This window comes from Mytilus edulis, chromosome 5 (genome assembly GCF_963676685.1).
Source record: "Mytilus edulis chromosome 5, xbMytEdul2.2, whole genome shotgun sequence".
Classification (NCBI taxonomy): domain Eukaryota; kingdom Metazoa; phylum Mollusca; class Bivalvia; order Mytilida; family Mytilidae; genus Mytilus; species Mytilus edulis.
Window position 1 is genome coordinate 20,429,524 of NC_092348.1, and position 17,450 is coordinate 20,446,973.

General features: G+C 30.4%; 1 protein-coding gene across 4 annotated transcripts in view; it reads left to right on the forward strand.

Annotated features, from left to right (window-relative positions):
• Positions 1 to 260: 260 nt before the first annotated feature.
• LOC139523176 (H(+)/Cl(-) exchange transporter 7-like) overlaps positions 261 to 17,450 on the forward strand; it is a 56,041-nt gene continuing 38,851 nt past the window's right edge. For 2 of the 4 annotated variants that reach the window (XM_071316983.1, XM_071316984.1), the window contains exons 1-3: positions 261 to 507; positions 5,308 to 5,340; positions 16,816 to 16,983. In XM_071316983.1, coding sequence (XP_071173084.1) covers positions 409 to 507; positions 5,308 to 5,340; positions 16,816 to 16,983 — 300 coding nt within the window. In that variant the 5' untranslated portion in view covers positions 261 to 408. The remainder of the gene's footprint in view (positions 508 to 5,307; positions 5,341 to 16,815; positions 16,984 to 17,450) is intronic. The other 2 variants (XM_071316986.1, XM_071316985.1) reach the window with 2 other exon arrangements.

Consider the following 17,450-nt stretch of genomic DNA (forward strand, 5'->3'; position numbering starts at 1 on the left):
GTGCTGCTTTTTATTATTTATTTTCAGTTGCATGCTGCCGTGATGCCTTGATTTATTTGTTATTGCATATGTTTTAATATTCGGTGAAAAGCTCATTAGAGCTTATGTTTTTACTGTTTGTCAATATGCCGAATCCAAATAAAGTTTTACTTACTTATTTACTTGCTTGTTGGAAAAAATATGCTGGGGGAATTGGCTGGATCGTTGTAGTAAGTTGCGTGTCTAATTGTAGTTTTCGGTACCGTGATTTATTTCAATTTGGCGCCAAACTTTGTCAACGAAAATGTTGACGTACACTGGTATCCTGCCAAGAGGTCATGCTTCTTTCTCAGCACGATAACAACCATTACCAGTCAAGGTTGTTTTTGAAGAAAAATTACGATTTTTGGAATTTGTCCTTGGGGTATTATGGAGTCGCCTTCGGAAGAATCATCCGAACTGCCCACACAACAAGATAACACACAAGATTCGAACGGTGATGTCAGAAATAAAAAGACAAAAGTTAAGGTAAACTAGTATAGAAATGAAATGTGATATTTGACTTGGTATTCTATTCTATTCTATTCTAGAATAGAATAGAATAGAATACCATGGTAGACATGGTAGATGGGAATTTATAAACATTATATATTATTTGACTTGGTAGACATGGTAGATGGGAATTTATAAACATTATATATATATAGCTTAGGAAAGAATTTAAACATCATCTTAGTCTTAGACAAACAATGCTGCTAGTTCTTCAGATATGCAGCTTGATCTCATATTAAGGAAACAGGAATATACTGTTCCCAGTCTCAGGCCCAGTATGGAACGACCATAACTTATGATATTTATTTATAAAATCATAAATTTGAAAGTTTGATGAAATGTTAAGCAACTTATGAAAGGTTTTCACTGCAATAAAGGTTGTAGTAATTGGTAATTTTGTTTCAAATCAAGCCAATATTTGACAGAATTTCCACAGATGTTTATAGATCTTTATATAAGGCCAATTAAAATTAATTGCTAGATTTTCATCCCCGCCCGCCCCTCTGAAATCGTCCCGCCCCGATTTTTTTTATTTAACAAAAAAACGATTTCCGGATTTTGTTCATGTCCGTTACCGGGAACCATCGATAATTTCGTTTCATTCAAAACTTCCTGTTTCAAATTTCGTTTTTGTATTTCTTCGAGTAATCTAACAAAAATGATTAAGTCGACATATTCTGCTGCTCTATAATGACAACATCATCTACCGAGAATAGAGATTGATAACGAGAAGGGCGTGAAATATTCAATTTACGAGTAAAACGCCTTGTCCTTGAACGCAATTTGCAGTAGTCACAAGTGAATCGAAAACTGTGTTTTTTCTTTATTTATACAATGACTTTGTGTCAGGAAATTTGGACTGTGAATGATATCCAAAACGCAAGAATCGTAGAACAAATTGGTACAAAAAACATGACTGGATTAAAGAAATTGACACAAGCACGAACTTGTTTGATTTATGACCGTATATTGAGAAAAAAAAGTCGACAAACACACATTTTAATTATAACAGGCCCTTATATTTACCCATGGCTGTTGTTTTTGTTGACAAACAGCAAACACCCTTTGTAACTATCCCTATACCCTCAATTTAGTCATTAAACTGCTTTTCGGTTATGTTCAATACTGAGTTTACATTTTATTCTGTACTCATAATACTTGTGTTGCATACAATTGTACCAATACTTTTTATTGATTTTATGGGGACTAAAAACCATTGCTTAGAAAGCAAAATAAATTTGGTGTAGGTATAGTCCAACTGAAGGGGGCATTTTTCTTCTTTTTGATGAATACTATAAATAGGTTTCTAAAGCGGCAATTACATGTATAACAGTGGTTGCCAATCAGGGATTTTTATTTAAGAGTTTAAAAAATAGTGTAGGATTCCTTTTACGGCATGTATATAAATTATACAAGCTTGTTTTCCACTAGCATATACCCTGCGGTATGGAGAACTCGTGACGAGGGTTTCATATGAAATAAAATTTTAAAAATAAAATCCTCCCACCCGCCCCATTTTTTTCAAAAATTTGGATGAAAATCTACTAATTAATTTTAGTTGGCCTAAAAGACATTTTTGTGTTAACATTTTAAACATCATGAACATGTTAAACAATAATTACTCATATGTTTGTTCCGGCGTTTTGCATTTGCGCCGATCTGCATTTCATTTGCGCCGATTTTTTCTTTCATTTGCGCCGATTTTTTTTTTCATTTGCGCCGAATTTTTTTACAGGTAAATAACAGGTAAATTACAGGTGAAATGATATAAGAAGATGTGGTAAGAGTGCCAATGAGACAACTCTCCATCCCAGTAATGTTATTTTCATTTATCATTAAAGACCTCTTCCGTTAGCCAGTTGTACATATGTTATGAATTGTCAATCATAACATGTATAAAACTGTTGTCTCCTGCTTAAAATCAAGAAGTAAAAACCTAAGATAAAAGCACTTTGTTTATACTTAAATGACGAATTAAAAATATATGTGCAGCATTCAAATCCATAAAATCGGAATACATTCAAATCATAAATCTGTTCTTGCCGAGTATGTTTAGGCAACACATCTAATATATTCCTTTCTTATGATTTCGCATCTTCTATATTTGGCGAATTAGTTGACCGTTATGGAATGTGTACTTGCACGTTGTCTAAGAATGTATGACATTTGTCATCAGAAGGAGCGGAGCGTCAGACAATGTCAAACGTGAAGCAGTCATCGATTTCATTTAGGGAAAGGAATGGTAACCTGAAACATTGGGCCCATTTACCAATTGCAATATCACTTGATTTGTCTTTATACTCTGTGCTCAGGCAATATAAAAGTATAAACTTACCTGTAACTTACCTGTAAATCCAATTAGGAAAAAATATAAAATCGGCGCAAATGAAAAAATGAAATCGGCGCAAATGAAAGAATGAAAATTTTCAAAATCGGCGCAAATGTCATACGCCCGTTTGTTCATGTTGTGCTAGCATTTATTTATGATTTACTAAAAATACTAAACAGTATTAAGAATAAAAAAAAATCATGCTGAGTTGCTGAAGTCGGGTGCACCCTGGAAGGTGTGCTTGAATAGTTCGGTAATTGTACTTATTTTAACTAATATTTTTTATTCTAAACTTGTAAAATGGAAATCAGGGCTATATTCCCTTTCCGTCCCTTTCTATTAAATACTCATTTGTTTTTCTCTAATAATTATTTGGAAGTGCATTATAAAATTGTTACATCAAAATAAGCCAAATCGTAGAATGCAACAAAATACATTTTATTAATTAAGAGGAAATGATTTAGGATTAAGTATTATTTAAACTTTCAACAATAGTGAACACACATTTTACTTTATTAGTGTATAGGAAATAATTCTTGTTGCATAGATCTATCATATATAATTTATTATCATATGTAACAAGATGATGGCTGTATATATGCAGGAACTCTTATCTAACTTATCAAAATAGCACTGAAAGACAAATTTTACTTTGGTATTGAATATTTTTCATCTATATCATGTATATTTATAATTTATTCTTTTCAAGAGAAAATTATCTGAATAGTTAAGCATGACCCTGTAGAACTTTAGTCTGCAGCCACTCTGTCATTTTGTCTGTCTGACCATTTTCACTTTTATGCTCTTCATTGTAGAACCCTAAAATATATTAAAAAGTCACCTTTTTATAAAAATGCCTTTTTAAGGAAGTGTTTCTACAAAATTGAAACATAATCAAAAAGAGAATACAGTGTAACTTGTGTAATCTGACACAATAGGGGACCAGAAAAAATGTCGGATTAAGCAGGGTGATGGAATACTCAGGTTTTTACTGCAAGGATAGGCATATTTTGGGACTTTGAAAATGTGTGGGTTAAAGCAGAATGTTGAAATACTGAGATGTCGGATTAATCGGGTTACACTGTAATATGCTATTCCAAGTGATTCTTGTTAATAAAAATATGCAAATGGATGGTGTTCACTGATCTGATGAGAGAATAAAGAGCCAAATGAAAAAAAAAGAAGAGAATAACTCGTGACTAATATCAAAGGAATAGAAAATAATAATAAATATTTGACAAAAATATATATGTATATAGAAAAGAAAATTTTTCAATATGAGCACATATAATTATGTTTGAGTAACTTCCCTTTAGTCATGTATGAAATGCCATGATCATTGATCTAGTGTAATCAATAGTACTTGTAGATAATGCAAAAGTACAGAAAATGATAGCCAAAAACATACTTTATATAGCCTTCTGACAATGTCAGAAAGAGTTGAACTCTCAACCATCAGATAAGAATGATGCTTTAGTTATCAACTGAGCTATAAAGCATGATAAAGCCTCAATGTTAAATGAAATGAAATATTCAATATGTATATCTAGGCTTACTCTTCTATGATCTATTAGCAAGTATATACAAGTTCACATAAATAAACACAGAACATTAGTATTCTAGACATGATGTAGTTGTTTCTGCTTTAGTTTTCCCGAGTACATGGAGTATGAAACAATAAAATTGATTTTATGTTCATACATCGATTTGTCTCCCCTTTGTATTACATGTATTTTATCATACATACAACTTTTTTGTATTTACTAGTTCTTTATATATATTAGACAGTGTTAGTTTTCCTATTGAATTGTTTTACACTAGTCATTTTGGGGCCCTTTTAAGCTTTATGGCTTGCTGTTCGATCTGAGGTTCAGTGTTGGAGGTTGTACCTGTAGTTGTTTGCTTTAAGTTTTTACACATTGTGATGGAGAGTTGTGTCATTGACCTGCTCATTGGCACTCATACTACATCTTCTTATTTCTATTGACTTAATTGGAAGCATATTTTGATTATACACATAAATAAAGTTCTGTCAATGATTTCAAATTATGATTATATTTTCCAAAGAAAACTTAAAATAGAATGAAAAATGATGAATGAAAATAAAATAGTATGGTCAAATTTTTTGTCAAAACAAAAGTTGACTATAAATAAAATGAAACAATTTAATCATAAATCTCACAAGTATTGTTTACATTGAAGCACCAACCAATGAAAGTGTTATGTACAGATTCATATAAACACAGAATTGGCAGAAGGTACAAGAAATTAAAAAAACATGGAGTTATTAGAAAGAAAAAAAAACATTAAAAAGAAATACTGAAAATAGACAAAAATATTGTAGCAAAAAAAGTTAAATTATAGTACTGTATTATATTTTGGTGTATAAATTTTGTCCCATACATCATATTTGTATATTTATATATATATATGTATTTTTTCAATAGCAAGTTCAAATAGTCTGTGTAAAGGACCGTCAGGTAAGAAAACCAGTCCCTGGTATAAACTGCATGCAATACTTGTATTAATAGAGCAATTGTTTGCACTGCTGATAGAAATTAGACTAATTAAAATGGATGAGGACTTTCTTTGATGTTGTTATTTTGTAGTGAAATTGTCATGTACATGTACTTGTACATCTGTACATTATAATGTTTTATACAATACCTTCCAGGGATCTCACTAGGGATTTATACAACAAGTCCAGTGGCTCACCAATTTTTGGCCATGGTGAGTCCACCTTTATCACTACAACTAATTGAGGTTAATATTTAAATTTTGATGATAATAATTATCTGGGCTCAACTACCCCCTAATACAACATTATATTCTTGCTACATCTTATAATGTACTCACCAGCCTCTCCAATTCAGAAAATGGTGAGTCCAGTCAAAATTTCTTGAGTCCACGACTTATGGATTCATCCTAGTGAGAACTCTGACCTTCCATGGTCTCTTCAAGTATAATGAAGGCCTTGTGTCATACAGAAAATCAGAAAGGGAATTGAGATTTTCAATCACTTGATATTATACTGTTATACATGAATAACATTAGCTGTTTTGTAAAGTAGCATTGAGGTATTTACTCTTTTCACAATACAAAGCATATAAACAGACAAATGCATGCAATTCTGGAATATTAGAAATTTGTAACGAAACTTATATTGATTAAGTTAACAATGTATGAAATTGGAAGATATATTTAACAATTATTTTCATGGAACTGAAAGCCATATTCATATGTCAGTTTATTATTTGTGTGGTTATATTTTGAATAGGTATTTTTGACAGTCAAAATTACATTGTACTTCACCTAATTGTTTTATTTTTGATCTTACATTGTGATAATAGTACAACCCATGATAAAATAGGCAAAGGTTACCAAGATAACTGCATGACCTTGCTATGCTTCTGATGTTGTCAAGTAGCAATTTTTCTTTAAAGTACATTTACACGTGCATGTTAATATATATATACATTCTGTAGTAGCATGTGCATCTACATCTATATATTGTATGCAAAAATCTATGCATGATTTAAAATAACAATTCTGAATGCTTTATATAAATAATAAAAATATAGAGTTTATATTCATTGATGTCAGTTTGATATTATGAGTTTGTACTTGTCTTCGATACTGTGGATTCATTGATATTCGTTGGATACCAATTTTCGTGGATTTCGTGGGTACAGGAGAACCACGAATTTAAATGTTTAACGAATTACAATTTTCTAAAGGAATGACTTTAGACTTTGCCAAAACCACGAAATTAAATATCCACGAATATGTCAGTTTTCCTCAAACCACGAAAATTGGTACCCACGAAAATAAATGAATCCACAGTATTATAAATGATATATACTACTAGTGATTTAAATCTAAAATGTTTCCATAATATAGATAAAATTTTCACGTGTATCTTACTTTGGGTTTGAAATCCAAAATTATTTAGAATGCATTTATGCACATTCCACTGAACATAGAAAATGATAGTGCAAGTGGTATATCCATGTACTAGGGACACAGAAACATGCTTGTTTGTAAATGGATTCAGTTAAATATCATATTTTCCATATTTTCATATTAAATTCTAAGGGAGTGTTTTATATCTCTATTTAACAGAAATCTTTAGAATGTTTCTGTTATAGAATTAATCTTTTCCTGTATTTCTTACTCAGTGTTTACAAATCCATTTAGAATAGATATATACATTGTACATGTGAAAAATGTTTCTGTTATAGGATTAACTTTTCTGTTTTCTCAAGTTTTACCAAATTTTACAAGAAAGGTCAGATTTGATTTTGGGTAATATTTAATAATGTTTAAAAATTGTTAAGTTTGATGATATGTCTCAAACCGCTATTTGTTGAACTTTGATAATAATTTACCTATTAGAATAGAAAAAAATGCTACCTTTGCTGTTATGTGCCATAGCCTAGAGATCTCATCATATACATACACCAATGGCATAGAAGCCAGGGGATTGGGCAAGTGGACTATGCCATCTTTTGGTAAAAAAATATTTTATGTATTGAAAACAGAAATGAAAATGAGAAAAGGACACTGACTTGCACTTACATTATAAGACTATTAAAAGCTTACTTGAATTTTCAAATTTAGAAGTCAGTATCACAAGCAGAAAAAATACTGAAAAATTGAGTAATGACTTATAGAAATGTTACATTGTGTAGATGGTACATGTATCAAAAATAATTAGCCATCTTAAGCTTAGGACTATAATTGTAAAAAGAAATGTCTTATTTTTCTAAAATCTGTGGTATACAATATGTATATATATAACCTTGTTTGATTAAAAACGGACATTTTTGTATATATACATTAAAGATAAAAACTAGTTACTTTGATTACTCTTGAAAGCAAACCAGTAAATTCTTGGCTTATCAAATGATATCAAAAACTTTATTAGGCGTGAGACCTTTAGTATGTCACTTTGATATATAGTGAGAAGGTGATAAAATGCATGATAATTTCCCCGGTAAATATATACAGTCTGCCAATCGGGACTAAAATTGGCATTTGAAAGTGAGAAAATATAAGATAAATTCTTACTGTTACAAATGGATGGCGCAAAAGTAAGTGAAAAAAGTTTTAAATTTTTTATATATATTATTCAAACAAGGGCGAGAATTGATCTGTTTTTATGTAGTTAGTTTGAATAAGAAGTTCCTTGGTACAGTTTTATTGTTCTTTTTAACGTCAGAATTGCCAATAGTATTTGTTTGAAATAAAAATTCCTGATTGATCTATAAGAGCAGTACCCAAGTGTAATGCATTGCATTATGTTCCTTCAGTCACAGAAACAATTGAGAGTAAACTTTGAAATAGAACTCACAGAAAAGGTAATGTATTTCAACGCTCAGACTTTATTGTGTGAAAATTGCTAGTGTTCATTATTTAAATGAAAAACAGAATGAATTCATTGTGTATGTATTTAAGAAAGTGCCAATTAATTGGATAAAGATTGGAGTTTGTTAAAGTTGGGAGTTTGAATTGTTTCTTTATATTGTGATTATGAAAAAGGAAAATATTAAAAAAGTTGGAATATTTTAATTTACCATTATTATTTGGAACTAAAGGTTGCTGCTTTCAATAACTTCAATAATTTCTAACACATCCCAGTAAAGGATCGAACTTATAATAAAAGATATATTATGCAAATATAAGTATATTGTGTGGCTTATTATATTCTGATCATATTTAATAATATGTTGGGCTACATAATTCTATGTTAGAATAAGAACTTTTTAAACAGTTGTGCTTGCTGAAAAAAATATTATTGAATCAATTTAACTGTACATTTCATTAAAGATGAAATGATTGAAACATTAGCAATTATTTCAATTTTACAGTACTAACATATGGAAAACATAGTAGAATTCTTTGGGCTGTGTTTATGTTTTAGATGATAGGCAAATAACAGATACTGAAGAAAAAGTGCAGATTATTAGATGTGTAAATAAAAAGCTTTCTATTTCCTCTGAAGAAGATTTAGATTTATCTTTAAGGATATATGTGATTTGTATGTAAAAACAAAAAGTATAATCTGACATAATGTGCCAGATTTGATCCATTTGGAAAATTATCAAGATTTAGAATAGAAAGTGCATTATTTGTGCTAAATGATTAAAATTATAACTTCAATCAAGGATATTTGAAATAATTGTATAAACTTATTTAAGATACTGATGAACTTTTCAGAAAAATTATAACTTCAATGTAGGATATTTGAAACAAATGTGTAAATCTATTTAAGATACTGATGAACTTTTCAGAATATATTTGAAGTACACAGTGACAGTAACTTTGGAGGAGGATTGTGGTAAATTGTCATGGTATTCACATGTGTGATAGATTGTGTTTAGTAACATGAACTGTTGTTTAAAATTTGAATCATGGATTTTAACAAAAATTTTACAAAACTAGTAGAAGAGACTCAATTGGTATGTGTTTTTTTTTACATAGTAGGTGTCAACTTTTCTGTCATCAGTATGTGTTTTTGCTTTTTTCTTTTCACCATTCATTTAGTATATAGTTTAGAAATGTATACACAGATATTTTCTAAAGTAGATAGTAAGGTTTTTCATAATACATGAGGAATTAAAGCTTGGAAATTATATGTAAAATCATATAACCATTATAAGAATGAAAATTTTCTGAGAAAATTGTATTTTTGTAAGCTATGGTACCACAGGGACTTTTTATACTAAGTATAGAAAGTCCCTCGGGGTACGGGTAGTCTCAGAGTCAAAACTGCCACCAAATCTGACAACAGTAAGTGAATACTGCCTATACATGTATCAAGTATAAGCAGAAAATGCTCCATGGAGTAATTTTGTTTGTCTTTTCCTTCACTTATCCAAACAACCAGCAATACTAGATATTAATCAAACAGAAATCAGTTTGTCAATCTTGATTTGTTTCCTTCCTGAAAATGCATGATTATTTTCCACTGGACATTAAACAGGCAAACTGATTTGTTTTCTTGCTGAAAATGCTAGCAATATTTGCCAGGTACAGTTAATGAAGTAGCAATCAGCCAAACTGATTTTCTTCTTCTTCAAAAGTATATATATATAAGGTGACCTATGGCTGTTAATTTCTGTGTCATTTGGTCTCTTTTGGAGGGATGTGACAATCATACCACATCTTTTTTATATGCAATAGTTTTCACCAGACAAAAATCACTATTTAGGAAGAATCAGTTAGTAAAACTTGATTTGTTATCTTCCTGAATATTCATGAAGTATTTGCCACTGAACCTTAATGAAGAAGCCACAAATGAGTTAACTGACAACTGATTTGTTTTTTTCCTAAATAGGCAAGGAATTTGTGCCATTTGACACTTACGAAGCAGCAATTGGGCAGTGAAACTGAGTTGTTTTCCATCATAATATGCATGAAGTAATTGCCACTGGACAATTATGAAACACAGATATCAGGCAGTCAAACCAAGTGGCTTTCTTCTCAAATATGCATGAAATAGTTGCCACTAGACATTTTTGAGGCAGCAATCAATATTAATGTGTCACAGAAATATCAATGTCATCAATATGAAAAAAATCTGAAAAATTATAGATATAGTCACATGATAGTAGACATTATATCTTTTTCTAGGCATTTAAGCTGTCCATTAATTTTATACTTTTGCTTCTATCCTTCCTAATTGTCTGACAGACAAAGATCACAAATCATCAAAATAGCAAATTTATATGGAATTCAAATGAACCCTCTTCAATGTTAATTAGAAGTTCAATACCATGTTCAGTTGATTTCTAATAGAAAAATAACTTAAATTCAACATATTAGAACATTAACCTTGTTAAACATTGTTTTATGCAGGTAGGTTATGAACTACCTTTGAAATATATTAGTTCTGTAACAGAAAAAATAGACAATAAAATTTTAAAAAAGACAAAGATTATTATGATAATGAGTTAAAACCAGTGATACCGAGATTTATACAGTCATTAATACCAAAATTGATTTGAAAGTGATGCAATTATAAAAACAAAACAAAAACACAATACACACCTAGCTCCTTGTTGATCTGCTGTTATAATGTATGAACAAATAAAATATCAACTAATAATCTTATTATGTCTTAAAAGCTCAAAAGATTAAAAGTTTATTCACATATTAGAATAAATAATAAACTTTTAATAAGGAGTGCATTTAATAAATAAGGAATTTTTTTATTATTTTTTAAATGACAAAATTGCAACCAAAAAAGGAAGTAACATTTAGTAGAACAGATTCATATATTACGGTAGGTTTGAAATAATTCTGTCTTTGATTTGGAAAAAGGTTATATAAAGTTCTCATAGAATTATCCACTCATGATGAGCTTCGTTTTGTAAAGAAATTGTAATCAAATGTTATATACAAATGTACTTGAAAGAGTAAAATAAATAAAAAACAAGAGGTCATATATATATATTTACAAACTTGAAATGTATTAAAACAAACAACCACCCATATGTTGCCTTTTGTATTTGAAAAATGTTTTGAATTATTTTGTTTGTTTTTTTTTTTTTTTAAATATTTTGAATAAAATGTAAGATATGTTTTAGGTATTGTTATATGGCGGTATATATTTATATATCTCTGATAATTTATAAAAGATCCTAGAGGTAAAAGTGATCCTCTGTGATGGTTCCCTGGTCATTACTATCAACCATCACTATATATCCTCATGTTATATACATGCAATGGTGTGCACCTGGGGTGTGCAGTCATTGAGGATTACAATAATTTAGCGCAAATAATTTCAGAATTTTCACCATGATACCTGTTATTGGACATCTTGCATTTATCATCCTTTACTATAAGATCACATTACTTAAAGACCAGCCCACCTCTCCTTAAGTATCAAAATCTATTCGTTTGCTTTAACCATGATATTTTGGTGTTATAATTAGATATACCCTTTCAGGCTAGCACCTCATAGATTTATCTTATACTTACAGTATGTAAAAAATAAAGCATGTTGATTGAAAGTGTAGAGAGTTGAAGTAACTTTGAATTTGTATGCTGATTTGAGATAAGTTAGTCCAACCCCAAAACAACACCAAAACCAACTATAAAAAGTGGTGGAGGACCCGGGCAATTTTGCAGGCCAGTTTTCTTGATCTTATGCCCTTAAAGATTGAATTAACGTTTGATTGTTCCTTTCGCAAAAACTAAAAAATAAGGTGAATGTTCAGTTGACTGAGTACATGGTGAATTTCTAAATGCCATTAAGACAAAAAGTATGGGAAGTTCAAAATGCGATCATAACAATGAAAATGTTTGCTGAGTTTAGATAAAAAGTATGGAAAGTTCAGAAAGTGATCGTAACAATAAAAAGTATTACCAATGTTAAAGATCATTTGTTTGACATTTAGATACTGTTAATGTTTCTATATAATATATTTTATTAAACAAGTAATATAGAATATCATGTTAGATAAGGAATATAATCAATAAATAATTAGGCCAGATGATAAGAGTTGGTTAATTTTACATCACAATGTCTCTAGGGCTTTCTTTTTGCTGATTTTTATAGTAAAACTTCCTCAGTAAATTGCACACTCATCAATATTTCTGTAAGAATTAGCTTTATTATGTTCTATGGGCATTGGGAAAGGTCTGGATTAATTTGTTTAATTTTGTAAAGATGCCATGATTTATTTATTTCGAAGATGTGTAGATGTTTTGATGCGTCGATAATTTTCTGATTTATCAAGGTTTAAATTGGTTGAAAACAGCTTCATGCCAAGTAACAGTATCAAATGTAGTCCAATGCAGATAGGCTTTTTACATCTAACTTAATTATAAATAGCTTGCTGATTAAATTAAAAAAATTAAATTATTTTTTTTAATCTGAAATAGTGTAACTGAAATTTTCAACATGGGTGTTGGTTAATGATATGGTTATTCTCAGTATCTGTGTTTGATAATGTATATTGGTTTAATTTGTGTATAATTTGTACTTTGTTCAAGACATGCATTAAATTGCAAAAAAGTTACCATATACATTAAAATACATTGTACAAGGCTTTGTGAGCAAGAATAACTGCCCCTTCTAAACTCCAAAATCATAAACAAAAAGATTAATAATGTGACCAGATTAAAAGAAGAAAATTATTTGTATAATATGCGTGAATAGTATAGTCTACAGTCAGTGTATTAATTAAAAAAGCCATATAATCAGAGTTATCTCCCTTATTCAAGTTAAATAATTTGAGTTATCTTTCTTGATAAAGATAGGTTTTGAGTGGACAGGATCTTCTGTATTTTGTTAAACAAAATAAGATTACTGTGTAGTTGGATGGATTGTCTAGTATGCCTTTGTTCTAGTGAAAATTAAGTGTTGAGAATATGGTAATTTCATTTCTGGTACCAAATTTCATGAATTAAAGAAGGAAAAAAAAAACGTATAAAAAGAAAAAAAATGTTTGCTCAAATCTGGATATATTAGTCTTTAAAATGTATACTTTTTAAAACATTTTGATTTGTGGTTAAATATACATGTATATCTTAACTTTTGTTATGCTGAAAAAAAATATATTGAGGTATTGCAGGTATTGCAAAAAATCAAATATTAATGAAAATGAATCAGTTTGAAATTATAATAAGGTTGCATGTCACAAGGAAGAAGAATTATTTTTAGCTCACCTGGCCCGAAGGGCCAAGTGAGCTTTTCCCATCACTTTGCGTCCGGCGTCCGGCGTCCGGCGTCGTCGTCGTCGTCGTTGTCGTCGTCGTCCGTCGTCTGTCGTCCGTCGTCTGTCGTCTGTCGTCGTTAACTTTTACAAAAATCTTCTCCTCTGAAACTACTGGGCCAAATTGAACCAAACTTGGCCACAATCATCATTGGGGTATCTAGTTTAAAAAATGTGTGGCGTGACCCGGTCAACCAACCAAGATGGCCGCCACGGCTAAAAATAGAACATAGGGGTAAAATGCAGTTTTTGGCTTATAACTCAAAAAACAAAGCATTTAGAGGAAATCTGACGGGGTAAATATGTTTATCAGGTCAAGATCTATCTGCCCTGAAATTTTCAGATGAATCGGTCAACCCGTTGTTGGGTTGCTGCCCCTGAATTGGTCATTTTGAGGAAATTTTGCTGTTTTTGGTTATTATCTTGAATATTATTATAGATAGAGATAAACTGTAAACAGCAATAATGTTCGGCAAAGTTAGATTTACAAATAAGTCAACATGACCGAAATGGTCAGTTGACCCCTTTAGGAGTTATTGCCCTTTATAGTCAATTTTTAACCATTTTTCATAAATATAAGTAATCTTTTACAAAAATCTTCTCCTCTGAAACTACTGGGCCAAATTAATCCAAACTTGGCCACAATTATCTTTGGGGTATCTAGTTTAAAAAATGTGTGGCGTGACCCGGTCAACCAACCAAGATGGCCGCCACGGCTAAAAATAGAACATAGGGGTAAAATGCAGTTTTTGGCTTATAACTCAAAAACCAAAGCATTAAGAGGAAATCTGATGGGGGTAAAAATGTTTATCAGGTCAAGATCTATCTGCCCTGAAATTTTCAGATGAATCGGTCAACCTGTTGTTGGGTTGCTGCCCCTGAATTGGTAATTTTGAGGAAATTTTTGCCGTTTTTGGTTATTATCTTGAATATTATTATAGATAGAGATAAACTGTAAACAGGAATAATGTTCAGCAAAGTTAGATTTACAAATAAGTCAACATGACCGAAATGGTCAGTTGACCCCTTAAGGAGTTATTGCCCTTTATAGTCAATTTTTAACCATTTTTCATAAATCTAAGTAATCTTTTACAAAAATCTTCTCCTCTGAAACTAATTGGCCAAATTAATCCAAAGTTGGCCACAATCATCTTTGGGGTATCTAGTTTAAAAATGTGTGGCGTGACCTGGTCAACCAACCAAGATGGCCACCACGGCTAAAAATAGAACATAGGGGTAAAATGCAGTTTTTGGCTTATGACTCAAAAACCAAAACATTTAGAGGAAATCTGACATGGAGTAAAAATGTTTATCAGGTCAAGATCTATCTGCCCTGAAATTTTCAGATGAATCGGTCAACCGGTTATTGGGTTGCTGCCCTCCAATTGGTAATTTTTAAAGAAATTTTGCTGTTTTTGGTTATTATCTTGAATACTATTATAGATAACGATAAACTGTAAACAGCGATAATGTTCATCAAAGTAAGATCTACAAATAAGTCCACATGACCTAAATGGTCAATTGACCCCTTAAGGAGTTATTGCCCTTTATAGTCAATTTTTAACAATTTTCATTAATTTGGTAAATTTATGTAAATTTTTACCAAATATTTTTCTCTGTTACTAATGGGCAAAGTTCATTATAGATATAATTGTAAGAAGCAAGAATGTTCAGTAAAGTAAGAACTTCAAACACATCACCATCACCAAAATACAATTTTGTCATGAATCCATTTGTGTCCTTTGTTTAATATGCACATAGACCAAGGTGAGCGACACAGGCTCTTTAGAGCCTCTAGTTTTTATGGCCACAATATTTAAGATTTTTTTGATACATATATAAAAAAAAAATGGCTAACAAAATCTCAACTTTAGTGTGGATTCATGAATATTCATATCTATAGTGAACGACAAATGACTTGTATATAATCAGATATTTGTGTTATATTTGTTTCTCTGAATGCAGTGAGTGTTAAAACATTGATTTTGTTGTAAAGTGTCATTGAATGTAGGCTGCTAATGGTAGTGATTATGTTGTTTGTAGAGCAATTTGTCATTTATGTTTTATCTACCAAAGCCAAACTTAATGATAATGGTTTTGGTTTTCAATTATTTAAGCATTTTAAATTAATTTTGTTGTATTTTTTGCACTTATGTTTATGAATTAATTGTCAAAGATCAATGTCTTTCCCCTAAAATTGGAACAGTATGTAAATATATTCATAGAATTGGTTAACAATGTTAAATTCAGGTAACTGTAATATACAGTATACTATATATATATTACCTTCTCTGATATATTATGTTCTATTGATCTGTACATAACCATTGAATGGAAAGCTATTTCGATTTTTTGTTTGAATAAACTTTAACCAAGCATATTTTCTGATACCAAATGTTGAAATCTCAATCCTCATCATGTGAGATTTTTTTTCTGTCTTAAAAACCATAATAATAGAAATAAGTTGTTAATATTGTGATAAATTGGCCTTTATATATTTTAGCATTATTTTTTATTTATGTCTGTCTGTCCCATGAATATTTTCCTTCACATTTTTCTCAGAAACTACAGTTCAAGGATTTCTGAAATTTGGTTTTAGGGTTTATATAACTTATAAGTCAGCTATACCATGTGATGCTTTTACAGGTTTATCACTCAACTACTTCCTGTTTACCGAACACATGTATCATTTTACACATGAAAGCCAAGGGGTATCATTAGTGAACAATAGCTCGAAGTAGCTCTCAGTTTCACTTGTTTTTTCATTATTAATATTAAATACATGTATATATATTGTACTACATGTACTAAGTTTAAATCAAGTCCAGTTATAGGAATTGTTTAAAAATATATCTTGGCTGTTCTTTTTTGTTTAGTCATTTTCAATATATTCCATACATATAAAACAATTTAATCCTTTTTGTATAAAAAAAAATGTTAAAAATACATGCATATAACTGTCTGTGCTTTTAAGAAAGGCTTATTCCTTTGGTAATGCCAATTGTCAATATGTTCCTTTTGAACCTATGTCATTTGATAACTATATATTTATTAATTCCATCAATAAAGGGGGGTTCAAAATGATGTCATCCCATTTCGCAGGTTGTAAATTGTATGAAGCAAGTTCAGTGTAATAGAAAATATTCTAACCAATTAACTCGATTTGTAGATTGTCTTTTTGTATGCATACATATTGATATTTATAACCTTTTTGTGTATTTTATTTTCTAGTTTACAGTGACACCTGTTGCTGATTCCTACCATGATGCTCTCGATGAACTCCCTTGCGATGAAACAACCATTCTACAGTTTGAGAATGAGCTTAAAGGTCAAATGGCCGACACAAGCGACACACTTACGCATAACAGTATTACAGCATTATTATCCTCAAAGTTCCGAGTGAGTAGTTGTTACTTGGTCTATGGTATAGATAACTTTGGATTCATTATTATTCTTTCGATACCAATTTCCATCAATTTCATGTGTATACTATAGGTGATCAATGAAATTAAATGTTCAACCAATGACAAATTTCTTTGTATGCAAACTTCAGCAGAACCATGAAATTAAATATCTACAAACATATATTAGTCTTCCTTAATCATAATGCCTGAAATTTTACCCACAAAAATTTAAGTGAATCTACATTATAAGGTAATCTGGTTCTACAAATTCATAAAATATCAGCTTCGAGCCACAATGTGAACCACAAGCAAAAAAAAAATCACAATTGTGTCCAGCGGCTGATATTTTACAATATCTATATGAAGGAAAAAAACTGATTATCTATTTATCATTATATTACTGGTCTTTCCCCCTCCTTAAAGGGAAATTTGCGATTTTTTACTTATCATCTAATTATGTTC